The sequence below is a fragment of the Bos javanicus genome, chromosome 13 (genome assembly GCF_032452875.1).
Source record: "Bos javanicus breed banteng chromosome 13, ARS-OSU_banteng_1.0, whole genome shotgun sequence".
NCBI lineage: Eukaryota > Metazoa > Chordata > Mammalia > Artiodactyla > Bovidae > Bos > Bos javanicus.
Window position 1 is genome coordinate 63,630,185 of NC_083880.1, and position 17,983 is coordinate 63,648,167.

Below are 17,983 nucleotides of genomic sequence, written 5' to 3' on the forward strand. Positions count from 1 at the left end.
CTGACTGCCTTCTCTGTTGCTCTCAGGCCTCCTGGGATGGATGTCAGCCGCCTCCTCCTGGCTACCTTGCTGGTCTGCCTGTGCTTCCTCACTGCCTACAGCCACCTGGCACCTGAGGAAAAGCCCAGAGATGAAAGGAACCTGAAGAACAACTCTTCCATGAACCTGTTGGATTTCCCTTCTGTCTCTATCGTGGGTGAGTTGCCTGGCCTGCGGCCCAGCCTCTGGGCTCTGGCCCGTGAGAAGGGGCTGCAGGGGGTCAAATACTCCCCAAGCCGATATCAGGATCCATTGCCATCGGTCAGAGCTCCTTTATGCTCATTCCTCAGAACAATTCTGGAGGAATCAAGTGCCCCTTAACTCATTTGGTTAAGAAAGCTCTGCCTCTCACCAATCTAATATGCAGCTTAGCATGATAGAGGCTCTAAGAAACCACAAAGTCAAGACACTTGGTGAATTTGGTTTAACTTGGTGTTTCTGAAACTTACTAAATCACATAACTCCTATCAGTGGTAAAATTTTTAGAAAATGCTGCAGAATATAACCAAATTTGGGACAAACTAGTTCTTTCATGCCAGGGTTGAGAATTGAAAATGACTGCTCAGAGGAAAATATCAGGGGTATTAGAGCCTAGCATTGGAAAATTTCTGGTTCAAATTCATCTGACAATAATTATAATAAAATATATATTTATTTTCTGATAGGCACTCTGAAGTGAATACTATTTTTATTCCTATTTTATTCCACAGCTAAGTAAATTAAAAGTTAGAAAAGTTAAGTAATTAACATACAGTTTGTAATTGGCAGAGACGGTCCACGGGTTGCAAAGAGTAAGACAAGACTGAGCGACTGAACTGAACTGACTGAACTGAATACACACCCAGGTTCTGGGTTAGGTTCTGTTTAACTCCAGAATCTAAGCTCAAAACTAATATTCCTTACTGACTTGCCTCTCACTTCAAAAAGAGGATATTCTAGATATATGGGAAGGGACTGAAGCACATTAACATTGGTCTGTGTCAGATTTTCCACTATATAAACATACCTCATTTATCCTCACAACTCTTGAAGGTAGGTGTTACAGTACCTACTTGCATATGAGAAAACTGAATCTTAAGGAGATTAAGTAGGTTGTCCAAAACCACAAAGCTGTTATGTGGTAGTCAGGATTCAAATCAGGTCTGCCTGGCTCCAAAGCTCTGAGAAATAGGAAATAGGAATACCGGAAACACAAGACCATCCTTGTAGAGACACTGAGTCCGTTTTCCAGGGCCTTCTTGGATTTTCCCTTTTGCTTTCCTTCAGAGAACTCTTTGCTCAGTCTCTGTCTCCAGGTCTGCAGCCAGGCTGCAGAAGCTGCTGGCCTAAGTCCCAAGATATGATCTATCCAAACAAACCTTCATCCTCTCCCCAACCCTGGGGCTTCCTATAGCCCTCTCTGCTCTTTCCACTTCACTGAAGTTAAGGACCCTCAGAAAATGGCTTTGTTCCTTCTGTCTCTCTTTGAAGCGCTGAACAAGAAATCCAAAAAGATCAGCAGAAATGAAGCAGAAAAGAAGAAAAGACCTTCCAAGGTAGGCCTGGGAGTTCACATTGTCGGGATGGGACTGGACTTAAAGCGGGAGGACACCCAAGCTCTGGCTAGAAAATAAATGAAAGATTTCCAGGGTTGCATGCCCCAGAGAAACTGAAAGCTACCAAAACCTTCCTGACCTCGAGCCCTGAAACAGACCGCCAAGAGCTGAGGTCCAGGATGCTGAGTAAAATTGCTTATCTACACTAAACTAGCTTGAACCTTGCCTAAAATAACTAGCTCAAACTTCCTAAACTAGCTCGAACCCTGCGTGAAATTTCACTGTCATTCATTCTTTTGGATGAAAGCAATGTTTCCCAAACCTCAGTCATTTCAGAACCATTTCTACAACTTTTACCACATCTGAGTTCCACTTATTTAATATTTGTTTAAAACTTAAAAACAAAAATACTATGTAACAGGACTTCCCTGGTGGCTCTATGGTAAAGAATCCTCCTGCCAATGCAGAAGACATGGGTTGGATCCTTGGGTCGGAAAGACCACCACACGGCTCGGAGCAACTAGGCCTGTGCGCCGCGACTATTGAACCTGTGCTCTAGAGCCAGGGAGCTGCAACTAACTACTGAACCTGTGCGCCCTAGAGCCCATGCAAGGCGACAAGAGAGGCCACTGCAACGAGAGGCCCAAACACTGCACCTAGAGAGTAGACCCCACTAACCACAGCTAGAGAAAAGCCCTCGAAGCAACCAAGACTCTGGACAGCCAAAAACAAAAATAAATTAAAAGAAAAACAACTATATAATCATGATAGAAAACCAGTATCACTTGGCATAAATAGGAAGTAACCATGAAAATAAGTAAAATGAAAATAAAACCTTGTTCGCAAATTCTAGCTGGTTGGTGTTGCTTGCCACGTTCTAAATCTTAGACTTGCTCTCTGCATTAACAAAGAAGGATTAGAAAGTGTTGGGGAAACACTGAGGATATATTGACATCAAACTGAGCCTTTCCATTTGAAAGAGACTGAAAAAAGAATCCTCTCTCACTGTGTGATTCAGTGTCATTTAATATTCATGTACTGCCTAAAATTGTACCACCATGATACAGGTTCCCACACTTCGAGAAATACTAGATTAAGGCACTGTTGAAATGCACAGTGTTCCTATTTTAGTGTGCCTCATTTGATCAGATCATGGCAAACAGAGCCAGAATACTGTACTAGGCATTGGAAGGCACGACCTGGCACTGTTTGCACAATAAAGTTCCCTGTTCTCTTTGAGCCTTCTGTAAAGTGAACAAGCAGATCAGATGATTGACAGCACTGTAAAATCTATTTACATGCTAGATTCTGGGAATACAGTAGTGAACAGAGAGATATATAACTGCTCTCATGGAGTTTACACTCTTCTGGGAAAAACAGAACAGCACGTTAACCAGTGCCGTTCAGATAATGATAAACACTGTGAAGGAATGAAAGCATGGCAGTGAGACAGAAGAAAGGGAAAGTGGTCAGGGGAAGTTCTCTAGAAGGAGGCAGCACTTAAAAGACTGAGAAACTCTGTAATCTTGAGCCACAGTGTTCAATGGAAATGCAATGTGAGACACATATAAATTAAAATTCTAGTAGCCAGATTTTTAAAAGAAAAAAAAACAGGTGCAATTAATATTAATATTTTATTTAACTCAGTAGATCCCAAATATTATAATTTTAATATGTAACCAACATAAAAAGTTATTGATATTTTACTTTTTTTGCGCTAAGTCTTTGACTTTTACACTCTCAATTCCAATGCCCAGTTTTTAACACTAGTGAAATACAGTCCTAACAAAACAATGTTCAGTTCAGTTGCATCCGACTCTTTGCGACCCCATGAATTGCAGCACTCCAGGCCTCCCTGTCCATCACCAATTCCCGGAGTTCACCCAAACTCATGTCCATCGAGTCGGTGATGCCATTCAGCCATCTCATCCTCTGTCATCCCCTTCTCCTCCTCCCCCCAATCCCTCCCAGCATCAGAGTCTTTTCCAATGAGTTAACTCTTTGCATGAGGTGGCCGAAGTATTGGAGTTTTTCAGCTTTAGCATCAGTCCTTCCAAAGAACACCCAGGACTGATCTCCTTTAGAATGGACTGGTTGGATCTCCTTGCAGTCCAAGGGACTCTCAAGTGTCTTCTCCAACACCACACTTCAAAAGCATCGGTGCTCAGCTTTCTTCACAGTCCAATTCTCACATCCATACATGACCACTGGAAAAACCATAGCCTTGACTAGACGGACTTTTGTTGGCAAAGTAATATCTCTGCTTTTGAATATGCTATCTAGGTTGGTCATAACTTTCCTTCCAAGGAGTAAGCATCTTTTAATTTCATGGCTGCAATTACCATCTGCCGTGATTTTGGAGCCCCCCAAAATAAAGTCTGACACTGTTTCCACTGTTTCCCCATCTATTTCCCATGAAGTGATGGGACCAGTTGCCATGATCTTCGTTTTCTGAATGTTGAGCTTTAAGCCAACTTTTTCACTCTCCTCTTTCACTTTCATCAAGAGGCTTTTTACTTCCTCTTCACTTTCTGCCATAAGGGTGGTGTCATCTGCATATCTGAGGTTATTGAGATTTCTCCCAGCAATCTTGATGCCAGCTTGTGCTTCCTCCAGCCCAGCGTTTCTCATGAGGTACTCTGCATAGAAGTTAAATAAGCAGGGTGACAATATACAGCCTTGACGTAGTTGTCTTTAATGGGAAACATTTTACTTCATCTTTAAATTTTAATTAAAATTAAATAAAAATTGAAAACTTGGTTCCTCAGTTGCCCTAGACACATTTATTAAAGTACTCAGCAGCCACATATGGTGGGTGGCTGCCTGCACTGGACAGCATAGCAAAGAATGTCCCCAGGAAAGGAAGCCCCAAAACAAAGCGCCTGCAACAAGAACTCATTTGCTGTGTTCGGTGCACAAAGGGCGAGTGGGTGGGGCAGTGTGTTTAAGACCAGGGGGAGTGGTAGGCGGGCCAAACCACAGAGGGCCTCAGGGATCCCAGTAAGGGGAAGGAGGACGTGCTTAGTCCCTTGTGCGCTGGAGATTGGACAGTAAGGGGGCAAGGGCAGCAGACAGGGGCCAAGCCCAGGGTTTCAGCGGTAGCGAAGAAGTGGCTAGACTCCGAACCTACCGTGAAGGCAGTACCAACAGGGATTGCGGATACACTGGAAGGGGAAGACAACAGAGACGGTAGTTTAAAACCGTGCAGCTGAGTGGGATCCCGTAGGGAGAGAAGAGGCCAGCCCCGAGCCAGTTAAGTGTTGATGGCGGAGCAGGCTGGGACCCGCTAGGGTGCTCTGTGGGCATGGTGGACAGCAGGTGGGGACGTCTAGTCCGAGGAGTTCCCAGGCAGGGGTGAGGACGAGTGGGGAGGACGTAGATGGCTCGGGCAGCCCCGGCGTTTCCCCGCAGAGGAAGGCTCCGATGAAGAACGTGGCACGGACCCGGCCCCCGCCGCCTACCCCCTGCGTGGCCACCCGCGACAGCTGCAAGCCTCCAGCGCCCGCCTGCTGCGACCCGTGCGCCTTCTGCCAGTGCCGCTTCTTCCGCAGCGCCTGCTCCTGCCGCGTGCTCAACCCCACCTGCTGAACGCGCCTCAGGGTGGCGGGGCGGGGCTCCCGGGGCCCTGGGCCCTTTCTGGGGTGGGAGAGCTCTGGTAAGAGGGGCTTCCGGAAAAGGGGTGGGCGTGGCTATTGACGTTGGGGCGGGGCTTCAGGAAGTCTCAGCTAGGGCTGGGCTAAAATCCAAATACATGTAATCTTCTCGAAAATGTGTGGCTTTTTCTTTAAGGAACCCGAACCAATCTTTTCCCTTCGCCTAGTCCCCTGCACCGCAGAAGTTACGCGAGCTGCGCACCTGCTGTCTCCCAGGCCTAGGGAAACGCGGTTACTTAGCCCTGAGCCTGCACTCCTGGTAAGCGCTTTTCTGGATCTGGCAGCCAGAGACAGTGCTGCCCCCTACCTTTAACCCTAGGGACACCCGAAGTGGAGACGCTCAGTCGTGTCCGACTCTTTGCGACCCCATGGACAGTAGCCTACCAAGCTCCGCCATTCATGGGATTTTCCAGGCAAGAATACTGGAGTGGGCTGCCATTTCCTTCTCCAGGGGATATTTCCAACCCAGGGATCGAATCCAGGTCTCCTGCATTGCAGACAGACGCTTTACCGGCTGAGCCAGGACACCCGAAGCTGCCTCCAAAATCAGGGAGGCAGAAAGTAAAGTCGCTCAGTCGTGTCCGTCTATTTGCAATCCCATGGACTGTAGCCTGCAGGGACTTCCAGACACCCGAAGCTGCCTCCAAAACTAGGGAGGCAGAAAGCAACCGTTAAGGAACTACTGGGCCTCCCAGGCAGCGCTGTGGTAAAGAACTCGCCTGCCAATGCAGGAGACACAAGAGACGTCGATTTGATGGTCCCTGGTAGGGAAGATGATTCCTTGGAGTAGGAGTCAGTTCAGTCGCTCAGTCGTGTCCGACTCTTTGCGACCCCATGAATCGCAGCACGCCAGGCCTCCCTGTCCATCAGGAACTCCCGGAGTTCACTCAGACTCACGTCCATTGAGTCAGTGATGCCATCCAGCCATCTCATCCTCTGTTGTCCCCTTCTCCTCCTGCCCCCAATCCCTCCCAGCATCAGAGTCTTTTCCAATGAGTCAACTCTTCGCATAAGGTGGCCAAAGTACTGGAGTTTCAGCTTCAGCATCATTCCCTCCAAAGAAATCCCAGGGCTGATCTCCGTTAGAATGGACTGTTTGGATCTCCTGGCAGTCCAAGGGACTCTCAAGAGTCTTCTCCAACACACAGTTCAAAAGCAGCAATTCTTTCGCGCTCAGCCTTCTTCACAGTCCAACTCCCACATCCATACATGACCACAGGAAAAACCACAGCCTTGACTAGACCAACCTTTGTTGGCAAAGTAATGTCTCTGCTTTTGAATATGCTATCTAGGTTGGTCATAACCTTCCTTCCAAGGAGTAAGCGTCTTTTAATTTCATGGCTGCAGTCACCATCTGCAGTGATTTTGGAGCTCCGAAAAATAAAGTCTGACACTGTTTCCACTGTTTCCCCATCTATTTCCCATGAAGTGATGGGACCAGATGCCATGATCTTCGTTTTCTGAATGTTGAGCTTTAAGCCAACTTTTTCACTCTCCTCTTTCACCTTCATCAAGAGGCTTTTGAGTTCCTCTTCACTTTCTGCCATAAGCGTGGTGTCATCTGCATATCTGAGGTTATTGATATTTCTCCTGGCAATCTTTATTCCAGCTTGTGTTTCTTCCAGTCCAGCGTTTCTCATGATGTACTCTGCATAGAAGTTAAATAAGCAGGGTGACAATATACAGCCCTGACGTACTCCTTTTCCTATTTGGAACCAGTCTGTTGGTCCATGGCCAGTTCTAACTGTTGCTTCCTGACCTGCATACAGATTTCTCAAGAGGCAGGTCAGGTGGTCTGGTATGCCCATCTCTTTCAGAATTTTCCACAGTTTATTGTGATCCACACAGTCAAAGGCTTTGGCATAGTCAATAAAGCAGAAATAGATGTTTTTCTGGAACTCTGTTGTTTTTTCCACGATCCAGCAGATGTTGGCAATTTGATCTCTGGTTCCTCTGCCTTTTCTAAAACCAGCTTGAACAACTGGAAGTTCATGGTTCACGTATTGCTGAAGCCTGGCTTGGAGAATTTTGAGCATTACTTTACTAGCATGTGAGATGAGTGCAATTGTGCAATAGTTTGAGCATTCTTTGGCATTGCCTTTCTTTGGGATTGGAATGAAAACTGACCTTTTCCAGTCCTGTGGCCACTGCTGAGTTTTCCAAATTTGCTGGCATACTGAGTGCAGCACTTTCATAGCATCATCTTTCAGGATTTGAAATAGCTCAACTGGAATTCCATCACCTCCACTAGCTTTGTTCGTAGTGATGCTTTCTAAGGCCCACTTGACTTCACATTCCAGTATGTCTGGCTCTAGATGAGTGATCACACCATTGTGATTATCTGGATCATGAAGATCTCTTTTGTACAGTTCTTCTGTGTATTCTTGCCACCTCTTCTTAATATCTTCTGCTTCTGTTAGATCCATACCATTTCTGTCCTTTATTGAGCCCATCTTTGCATGAAATGTTCCCTTGGTATCTCTAATTTTCTTGAAGAGATCTCTAGTCTTTCCCATTCTGTTGTTTTCCTCTATTTCTTTGCATTGATCACTGAGGAAGGCTTTCTTATCTCTTCTTGCTATTCTTTGGAACTCTGCATTCAGATGCTTATATCTTTCCTTTTCTCCTTTGCTTTTCGCTTCTCTTCTTTTCACAGCTATTTGTAAGGTCTCCCCAGATAGCCATTTTGCTTTTTTGCATTTCTTTTCCATGGGGATGGTCTTGATCCCTGTCTCCTGTACAATGTCACGAACCTCAGTCCATAGTTCATCAGGCACTCTATCTATCAGATCTAGGCCCTTAAATCTATTTCTCACTGCTGCTGCTGCTGCTAAGTCGCTTCAGTCGAGTCCAACTCTTAGCGACCCCATGGACTGCAGCCTACCAGGCTCCTCCGTCCATGGGATTTTCTAGGCAAAAGTACTGGAGTGGGGTGCCATTGCCTTCTCCGATTTCTCACTACCACTGTATAATCATAAGGGATTTGATTTAGGGCATACCTGAATGGTCTAGTGGTTTTCCCTACTTTCTTCAATTTCAGTCTGAATTTGGTAATAAAGAGTTCATGATCTGAGCCACAGTCAGCTCCTGGTCTTGTTTTTGCTGACTGTATAGAGCTTCTCCATCTTTGGCTGCAAAGAATATAATCAATCTGATTTCGGTGTTGACCATCTGGTGATGTCCATGTGTAGAGTCTTCTCTTGTGTTGTTGGAAGAGGGTATTTGCTATGACCAGTGCATATTCTTGGCAAAATTCTATTAGCCTTTGCCCTGCTTCATTCCGTATTCCAAGGCCAAATTTGCCTGTTACTCCAGGTGTTTCTTGACTTCCTACTTTTGCATTCCAGTCTCTATAATGAAAAGGACATCTTTTTTTGGTGTTAATTCTAAAAGCTCTTGTAGGTCTTCATAGAACATTCAACTTCAGCTTCTTCAGCATTACTGGTTGGGGCATAGACTTGGATTACTGTGATATTGAATGGTTTGCCTTGGAAACGAACAGAGATCATTCTGTCGTTTTTGAGATTGCATCCAAGTACTGCATTTCGGACTCTTTTGTCGACCATGATGGCTACTCCATTTCTTCTGAGGGATTCCTGCCCACAGTAGTAGATATAATGGTCATCTGAGTTAAATTCACCCATTCCAGTCCATTTTAGTTCGCTGATTCCTAGAATGTCGACATTCACTCTTGCCATCTCTTGTTTGACCACTTCCAATTTGCCTTGATTCATGGACCTGACATTTCAGGTTCCTATGCAATAGTGCTCTTTACAGCATCGGACCTTGCTTCTATCACCAGTCACATCCACAGCTGGGTATTGTTTTTGTGAGTATGGTTTCAGATACACTGAAACCATACTCACAGATAACTAGTCAATCTAATCACACTAGGACCACAGCCTTGTCTAACTCAATGAAACTAAGCCATGCCTTTGGGGCAACCCAAGACGGGCGGTTCATGGTGGAGAGATCTGACAGAATGTGGCCCACTGAAGAAGGGAATGGCAAACCACTTCAGTATTCTTGCCTTGAGAACCTCATGAACAGTATGAAAAGGCAAAATGATAGGATACTGAAAGAGGAACTCCCCAGGTCAATAGGTGCCCAATATGCTACTGGAGATCAGTGGAGAAATAACCCCAGAAAGAATGAAGGAGTAGGAGTAGGAAATGGCAACCCGCTCCAGTATTCTTGTCTGGTATACAAAAGGGCCTGGCAGGCAACATTCCATGGGGGTCACAAAGAGTTGGACACGACTGAGCACACATTCAGTCTTTCACCCTACCCCTCTTCTAAGGATCTCCCCTCACCTCCACAAAAACAAAATGACTACAACTCCATACCCAGTCTCACTGTGCTGTCTGCCCTAAGGAGTCAGGGTCTATGAATAGAAGCTGGGGTGGCTGATTGTGACTGGACATCGTTGTGGGTACAACGGCCAGAAGGCTCTGGCCTGAGGATCCTACAGCCTTAGGAGGCTCCACCAAAAACGTTAGCCTCAGAAACAAATAAAGGAGTGGGGGAGATAGAGGGCAGTCTACTAGAGACTTCTGGGGGCCTCAGAGAATCAAAGGATAAGAAGCCATGTGACAAGCCTCAGAAAGAATAGGACCCTGAAGGACATGAAAGGAGCCAGGTCAAAGAACCCAATGGACAGTGTTTTCAGGGCAAGTTACCTCCAGACACTTTAGTTCTTGCATGGGATCATTCATAATTGAAGTTCCCAAGGAAGAGAAGGTATGTTTCTCCCACTCCCAGGCTAAAAGAACTCCAACCAGTGGTCCCAGCCATGTTTAATTCTGAAAGCCTGGACTTTTCCTCACTCCTTACCCTAGCTCTATCAACTAGGAAGGGGACAGTGAGCCTGGCATGGTAACTAGGCAGCAATTTTTGTCCTGGATTATCAGGGGCCTGTCTCCTCAAGTGTCCCAAACTGCCCCCATCCTTAGAGATTCTGAGCCTGTGGAAAACTGAGATGAAGCATCTTATCTTTGGAAGGACCCTGGGAGGTGCTGTTTTGGGGAGAGCACTAAAGGTGTGAACAGGGTCTGTGAAAAAGGACCAGCCAGGGTCGGGGTGGTCACATGAAAACTCCCAGCACTTTGAGAGGCAAGGGCTCTCAGTGATAGCACCTACTTGCCCTGCTTGGCTGAAGGCATCCCTGCCAGTAGAAAAGGTAGACAAGCTGAGGTTTCACCTGTCAATGTCCCCCAGAACTAGAGCTCTTCCCAAAGGAATTACCATAAACAAGAAAGAAGAAACTGCAAACAGCAGTGGTACAAGAAGATAATTGTTTGAAAAATAATAACAAGGCCTGTTGTACACAAGAAAGAGAGTCTAGAGAGAGGTTATATGAGTGAACAATATGAAGCAGTTTCCTCAGCCCTGATAACCACCATTTATCTCTGTCCTTGGAGGTGAGGACAGTGGGGCTCAAGGGCCAGGACAGGTGGGGCCACCCCCCACCCCGACCCGCTTGTCTACTTACAATCTTCCGTCTTTCAAATGTCTCAAAACTCCTTCCCAAGGAACTTTCTCCACTGGAGACCCACAGTGCCTGCAGTGACACAACCAGCGTGGAATGAAGGACACAAACAGACCCGAGACCGGGCAGAGCTGGAACTACCTGGGCAGAGCGCACACACACAGAAAATTGATGGGTGCTCCAGGCTAGGCTGGGGACACGATTCTGCACATTGGGAAAAGTCTGCATTTCTCTGGGCTTCTATTCACTTGTCTGTAAAATGGGAGATCATCAATCTTGCTGTTCTTATTACAAATCTGAAGTAGTATTGCTTCTTATACCTTAACAAAGCAAGCAACATAGAGAGAGAAGCTCCCAGTTACTCTTTTGTGTTCTGTCATTTAGGCTGCAAGCCCACAGAACCTTTTGTTCCCTGTACCACAACTGCTGCTGAGTAAATGTCATCAGTAATTAGAATATTGGGAATATATTGTAGCCACTGCTCCTGTGTTTTCCAGACATTTGTCACCAGCCAGGCACCATTCTCCCCCCAGTTGAGGCCAGAAATGCAAAGCCAAAGACCCAGTTCATTAGTGACAAAATCACTAGGCTGCTGGGTCCAGACAACCACATGGAAGCCCAACCCGTTCAGTCCTTCAGCACATGTGTATTGAGCACCGACCAGGCACAAGGCCCTGTGCCAGGTGTTGTGAATATTGTGGTGAACAAGTCCAGTCCTCTTCTTACAGAGCTTATGGTTTAGTGGACCAAGATCACCAGCCCTTGTTAAAAGTCAGAACCATTGTTAGCATTGGAGAAGGGAATGACAATCCACTCCAGTATTCTTGCCTGGAGAATCGCACGGACAGAGGAGCGTGGCAAGCCACAGTCCATGGGGTCACAAAGAGTCGGACACGACTGAGCGACTAACACTACCACTACTATTGTTAGCATATGTGGTCTGTTCCCACAGACCCTCAGTTTTGCTTCTGTTGAATCATATCCCTGGTTAGGTATTTATCTGCCCAAGTTCCTCTTCAGTTGAGATCCTAAGATTCTTCCACCTTTTCAGAAATTCCTCCTCAAGCCTTAGGGTCCAGAGAGAATGGTTCTGGGTCTCTGCAAAACCCTGCCTGAGTGAATTGAAAGTTGTGAAGATCTGGGATACACGCTCCCTATTTCCCAGCCATTATTCACATTTCTCTTCCTGTGTCTCCCTCATATGCACAGAACAAAGGTGAGTTCTGTCCTAGATGTGTGTGTTCTCCTGTTGTAAATATTGATCTAGGATAATTTCTTCCTGGAGAGCGTGGCCTTATACTTGTGCCCAAAGTTCTAAGAACGTGGGCTTGAACAAGTCACTGACCTCTTGATGCTACTACCGTTTTCCGTTTACAAAATTTGGAGTCAGTCAGTCAGAATGTTTTGGTTGCAAACAACAGAACTGATTCTGGCTAGCCTAAGAAACAAAGTGGGGCAGTACTCTACTGGAGAGGTCTGGATTCTTCAAAGAATCAAAGGAAAAGCCAAACAACAAGCCTTAGAAAGGATAGCGCCCTGAGGATGTAAAAGAAGCCAGGTCAAAGAAACCAATGGACAATGTTTTCAGGGCAAAGCTATGGGATGTCACCTCCAACCACTTCAGTTCTTGCCTGGGACCACTCAAACTTCAAATTCCCATGAGTGGGGATCTGACTGACCTGAAGTGGTACCCAGGGAAGGGTGGCCCATCTTGATAGACAGTTGCACAAAATCTGTCCTTAACATGGGAGGGGTAATTCTCCAATTAAAAAAATTACTGAAGGGGAAAATCCACAACTGGCCACTGTGAGAGCTGGACTCTGAATTTGTTCTGAGGACACTTTTGAAAGGTTGTTGTTGAATCACGCGAATACACCGGGATTCTTGGCCCCCGGAGGAGAAGAATTCAATCCGGGGCCAGAGACGAGGCTTGATCGCTCAGAGCTTTTGTGTAGTAAAGTTTTATTAAAGTATAAAGGAGATAGAGAAAGCTTCTGACATAGGCATCAGAAGGGGGCAGAAAGAGTACCCGCTCGCTAGTGTTAATAATGAGGTTATATAATCCAAAGAATGTCTGGAGGTTGTAAAGACCTCCTCCGACCTACTCCCATAATTTACATTTTAAGATAACACTGTCCTCAGGCAAGATACATCCTTGTAAAGACCAGGTATACTCCCATAATTAACATTTTAAAATAACAGAAGGTTGAATCCAAAGACTGTCCTTAGGCAGGATACATTATTGGTATATAATCCTAAGGAATGTGGAGAAAGAAAAAAAGTTTGTCCTTTTTTCCTCCTTGAGAATTCCAGACCCCTCTCTCTTTGGGGACCCCTAGACTCCCTATCAACCTGCCTAGGAAATGACTCTCTCACTTTCAGTACCACAAATGCTGCAACAAAGTCTGAAGCAAAGGTTTTCATGTTTTGTTTCGTTTAGGAGTGTACCATTTCCTCAGCTGAATTCTTAAGGGGGAGCCCATTATGTGAGACACTAGAAGTTATAAATTAATATTATAAAAACTTGAAATCAGACATTAGAGACTAACAGTTGCCTCCTAATATCAGCCTTCGCAATCAGTTTATTTCCATCTTTTGTTTTGGTTGTGTAAGCCCGAAAAAGGCCTAATTCACACAGAGAAGTTGTTGCAGAAAGGTTTGAACAGCTCACCTTGTGACCTTGAAACAGTCTTCTGTTAAACAGAAACAGCAAAAGGTTTACTTCAAACTCTAATCCAGGTGGTTTCCAACGTGTTAAATTTGGTGCCTAGCAAGTTTAAACATGTGTATTTTTATTGTATCTTTTAAATGGCTTCAAAGTTTGTAAAAGTAGAAATTGAAGCTTATGGTTCTACAGAAGCAACACACTTCAAAAACCACTACCCTGAGGGGTAGCCAATCCTCAGGACCTCAACCCCTTCTGGGATTGTGGACCGCAGGCCAACCTAATTGGCAATCTTTTGATCCTTACTCTAAGTTCCTCCACCTGTTTGAAAAACCACAGATCCAGCATCATTACCCACTGTCAGGAAATTACCCCATCATACAATAGGAACTTTATAAAGGAATTTAACTCCAAAAACCAATTCCCATGTGTGAAGGTGACAGGATAGTTAAAGAAAAGAATTTGATTTTAACTGAATTAGCCAAACCATCTGTAGTGAGTTTCAGATTAGTCTAGAATACACTTGTTCTTCCCTTTTTTCCCATGCACAAAGTATATCTATATGCCCATAGGCATAGCAGGTGTGTGTTGCGGGGCCAGGGATGGAGCAGGAATGTCTTTTATTTTCTCAGTAAAATCATCAAATTTATGTTTCTGTTCACTCCAGAAAGGAGTTTTATACTGATGGCTTGCAGAGAGATAGTAGCTATTGTCAGCTCTCCCAGTTGGCTATGGGAGTTGTAGAGTCTGGGAGGTGGCACCACCAAATGGTCACGACAACGATGACAATTGTGCCTTCTTGTTATCTGGGGACCCCAGCAAATAGCTTCATTCCCTTGGCTCCTAAAGGTTTTCACATCTTTCAGAGCTCCTTTTTCTTTTCTTTAGAGTTCCTCTTTAGAATTCCTGGGCCCAACAGCTGCACAGACTACCAGAGCAATAATAAAAACACAACTACTAAAGAAAATTTAATGATAATGGTGATGATTAAAAAATAACCTTCTTTAAATTACCTAATTTGATGAGATCACATTTATAAGCCACTGAGTCAGCTGTGGTGGTGGTTTAGTCACTAAGTTGTGAAACGCCATGGACTGTAGCCCGCCAGGCTCCTCTGTCCATGGAATTTTGCAGGCAATACTGGAGTGGGTTGCCTTTTCCTTCTCCAGGGGATCTTCCTGATCCAGGGATCAAATCCACATCTCCTGCATTGGCAGGCAGATTCTTTACTGTCTGAGCCAGAACTGATTCCTCCCCAAGTCAAAAAGTAGAGCATCATGACTGGGAGAAAGTTTAGTTCTTTTGGTTTCTTTTTTTCTCTCATTATTTATCCCAACGTCTATCAACATCTAGAATTCTGCATAACGTATGACTTGCCAGATGTTGCAAAAGAAAAGTAGAGTAGGGGCCTGGAGGGAACAGAATAAGGGGAAGGCGACTCTTCAGTGATCAGCCAAGGGTTGCTGCTGCTGCTAAGTCGCTTCAGTCGTGTCCAACTCTGTGCGACCCCATAGACGGCAGCCCACCAGGCTCCCCTGTCCCTGGGATTCTCCAGGCAAGAACAGTGGAGTGGGTTGCCATTTCCTTCTCCAATGCATGAAAGTGGAAAGTGAAAGTGAAGTCGCTCAGTCGTGTCCAACTCTTAGCGACCCCATGGATTGCAGCCTACCAGGCTCCTCCAGCCAAGGGTTACTCCCTTTAAAATCCCAAAGCAGTCTTGATTTCCCAGTCTGACATGATCTTGGAATTAATTGATCCTTGTCTAACGGAGCCCCCCTGCCCCCACCCCAGGAAGGCTAAACTGTAGTGGAACTTCTCAAGTAGTCCTCAGTAATTTCACCCAAACCAGAATCCTGGAGCCCCTGCACTGGCCCTGAGATGCACACAAAGCCTCTGGAGGATTCTGAGATACTCCCCCTCTCCAGGAGGCCTCTGAGGTGGTTTCCTGACCTTTGCCAGGGACCCAGGATTGCTGCTTTTAGCCTAAGGCCTCCTATTGTGATCTGTAACTATTATAGGGGCTTCCCAGGTAGCCCTTCCCACCAGAAGAATCTTCCCACCAGATTGTTATGTAAGAGACATAAGATCCTTGAGTCAGGAAGATTGAGTGGAGAAGGAAATGGCAATCCATTGCAGTATTCTTGCCTGGGAAATCCCATGGGCAGAGGAGCCTGATGGGTTACAGTCCATGGAGTTGCAAACAGCTGGACACGACTGAGTACACACACGTCATACTATTATAATATACTAATATCGACTGAGCAGCTACTTCATGCCAGGATGATCGCCAAGGTCCCTAATTTGCTCCTTGAGGTAAGTAATTGTAATAAATAAGGTGACTGGGGCTCCAAGAGGCTAGGTACTCTGCCTAGACCTAACATCTCAGCCCACCTCATTCCAAGGCCTACGACCTTAACCACCAGGCCATTGAAAGCCAGGCAGGAGATTCTGCCTGCCTAGAGACAGCCCCTTGTAGGAGCTTCAGCCCCAAGTGTTTTTCCATTTTCTCCCCTGGTGCATCTCTGTCTTCTCCACCTCATCAAGACTCTTGGAATTGCCAGAGAGCACCCCTGTTCAAATGGGCTAAAGGCAAAAAAGGAAACTGTTGTCACAGCACTGAGACGTCCAGAGGGTGGATCTAGTCGGTGTCAAGCATGGCTAGACCCATGCCCTGTGGAAAAAGTGTCACTGTGTCTCAATTCTGTGCTGGTGTCAACCCCAGGCAGGCTGCCCCTCACGGGGGCAAAGTAGCAACTCCAGACTCGCATTCCTGCCAAGCCTGGCAGCACTCCTGAAGACAGCGCCTCCGCTCCATTTTCAGCACAGGTGGGTCTCTTTTACAGTAGCCTCCACTCTGCAACAGGCACTGGGCGGGAGGGGCTGAAAATCCTACAACGCCTGGTACTGCAGCCTAGCCAATAGGCATCACCCGGGAACTTGTTAGAAATGCAAATTATATTGAATCTATAAATTGCTTTGGGTAGTATACTCATTTTCACTATATTGATTCTTCCAATCCATGAACATGGTATATTTTTCCATCTATTAGTGTCCTCTTTGATTTCTTTCACCAGTGTTTTATAGTTTTCTATATATAGGTCTTTAGTTTCTGCCGGGGACCAGCCCCGGCTGAACCAGGGTATTCGAAGGAGAGACGGCGTAGGCGAAGATCAGGAAACAATTGCTTAATTAAACGTTAATTAAGGATATAAAGAGTAATAGAATGAGGATAGCTCAGTAAAATTCAGTGAAGAAAAGAGGCTGAAATAAGGATAGCTCAGTGAGGAAATTTAGTGGAGAAAAGCGGTTGAAATAAGGATAGCTCAGTAGGAAAATTCACTGAAGAAAAGAGACTGAATAAAATTCCAAAGCAGGGAATTAATGTCACCTACGAAGGCCGCAGGCGTCCTCCCGTTCTCCCGAAGGAGAGGAGACACTAAGGCCTCCCCGGTCGGATCTTAGAAGCCCAGGCAAAATTAGTAGGCTTGACAAGCTTCCCTGCCTCAGAGGAAAAATTCAGCTAGAAGGTGAAAGAAAGAACGACATGGGGACACCAAATTCCGGTGAACAAAAGGAGATACTTTATTTTCCAAAGCAGTTTTATACCTTAAGTTGTGCATAGAGGATAATGGGGGAAGGGGTAGAGGCATGCAAAGACAGCAGTTCCTGATCCTTATCGAAGTCAGGCTTTCAAACTTATCATATGCAAAAGTTTAGGTGATTTACATCATCTTCTGGCCAGGAAGCCTGTTAACATTTTAAGAAACTTATTTTTCTCTAAAGGTGATTATTTTAAAGTCAGGCACCAGCCTCCAAAAAGCATTGGAGAAAGTTGCATTCCTATAGGGCAAAGGTGAGGTGGGCTCAATCAAGAAAAGAATTAACTCAAGGGTCCAAGATTACAAACATTGAGGCGACTGCTTACATTTCTATACACCCATTATATCAATCAATACACTGCCAAGGACACAGTAGGTAAGGGATATGGAGACTTAGCAGCAAACATTGGCCCAACAAGTGAAAAACCCTTCACCAATACAATTTCTAATCAATCTTTTAACTACTCAAAGGAATCTGTGTTTAGACAGTTTAGAACATCTCCTGCCTCTCACAGTTGGGAGGCTCTGAACAATCACATGTTGCCGGAAAAAACCTATTCAGGCAGGCTAGAGGACTTCCAAAGGAGTTTGTAGGTTGAAACACTGTCACACCCAAGAATTATTAACTGGAGCTGTAAGCTAACTCTTTTTCAGAGAGAGGTAGTGGGGGACAGCCCCCCGTAAAGTCAGAGGTGTAGGTGACAGCACAAAGCAGAAAGTAGGCAGACTCTGGTTTTGGGGGTAGATTGCTCGAGAATTTCCAGGGAGACTCCTGAGGCTTGATCCCGCCTTTGCGTATGCCGAGCCTCCTTCCTCATGACCTTTGTCATGGGCGGAGTTCCTCACGCTGGCTACCGGCAGTGATAGAATTCCAGTTGAGCTATTTCAGATCCTGAAAAGTGCTGCACTCAATATGCAATATGCACTCAATATGCAATATGCCGGCTCCCGGCAAGTTTCTTTAGGTAGATATATTCCTAAGTATTTTATTCTTTCCGTTGCAA

The 17,983-nt window shown here is 45.5% G+C and overlaps 1 protein-coding gene across 1 annotated transcript; it reads left to right on the top strand.

Annotated features, from left to right (window-relative positions):
* On the top strand, nucleotides 1–5,343 carry ASIP (agouti signaling protein). The gene is made up of 3 exons (XM_061437324.1): nucleotides 1–196; nucleotides 1,510–1,574; nucleotides 4,986–5,343. Exons 1-3 carry the CDS (start codon nucleotides 37–39, stop codon nucleotides 5,160–5,162), a joined length of 402 nt encoding a protein of 133 aa, XP_061293308.1. The 5' UTR covers nucleotides 1–36; the 3' UTR covers nucleotides 5,163–5,343.
* The last annotated feature ends 12,640 nt before the right edge of the window (nucleotides 5,344–17,983 follow it).

Excerpts from the sequence above, each read along its gene's own strand:
- ASIP (XM_061437324.1), top strand. The coding sequence starts at position 37 with ATGGATGTCAGCCGCCTCCTCCTGGCTACCTTGCTGGTCTGCCTGTGC. Across the intron at positions 197-1,509 it reads CCCTTCTGTCTCTATCGTGG|CGCTGAACAAGAAATCCAAA; the intron begins GTGAGTTGCCTG and ends CTCTCTTTGAAG. Across the intron at positions 1,575-4,985 it reads AGAAGAAAAGACCTTCCAAG|AGGAAGGCTCCGATGAAGAA; the intron begins GTAGGCCTGGGA and ends GTTTCCCCGCAG.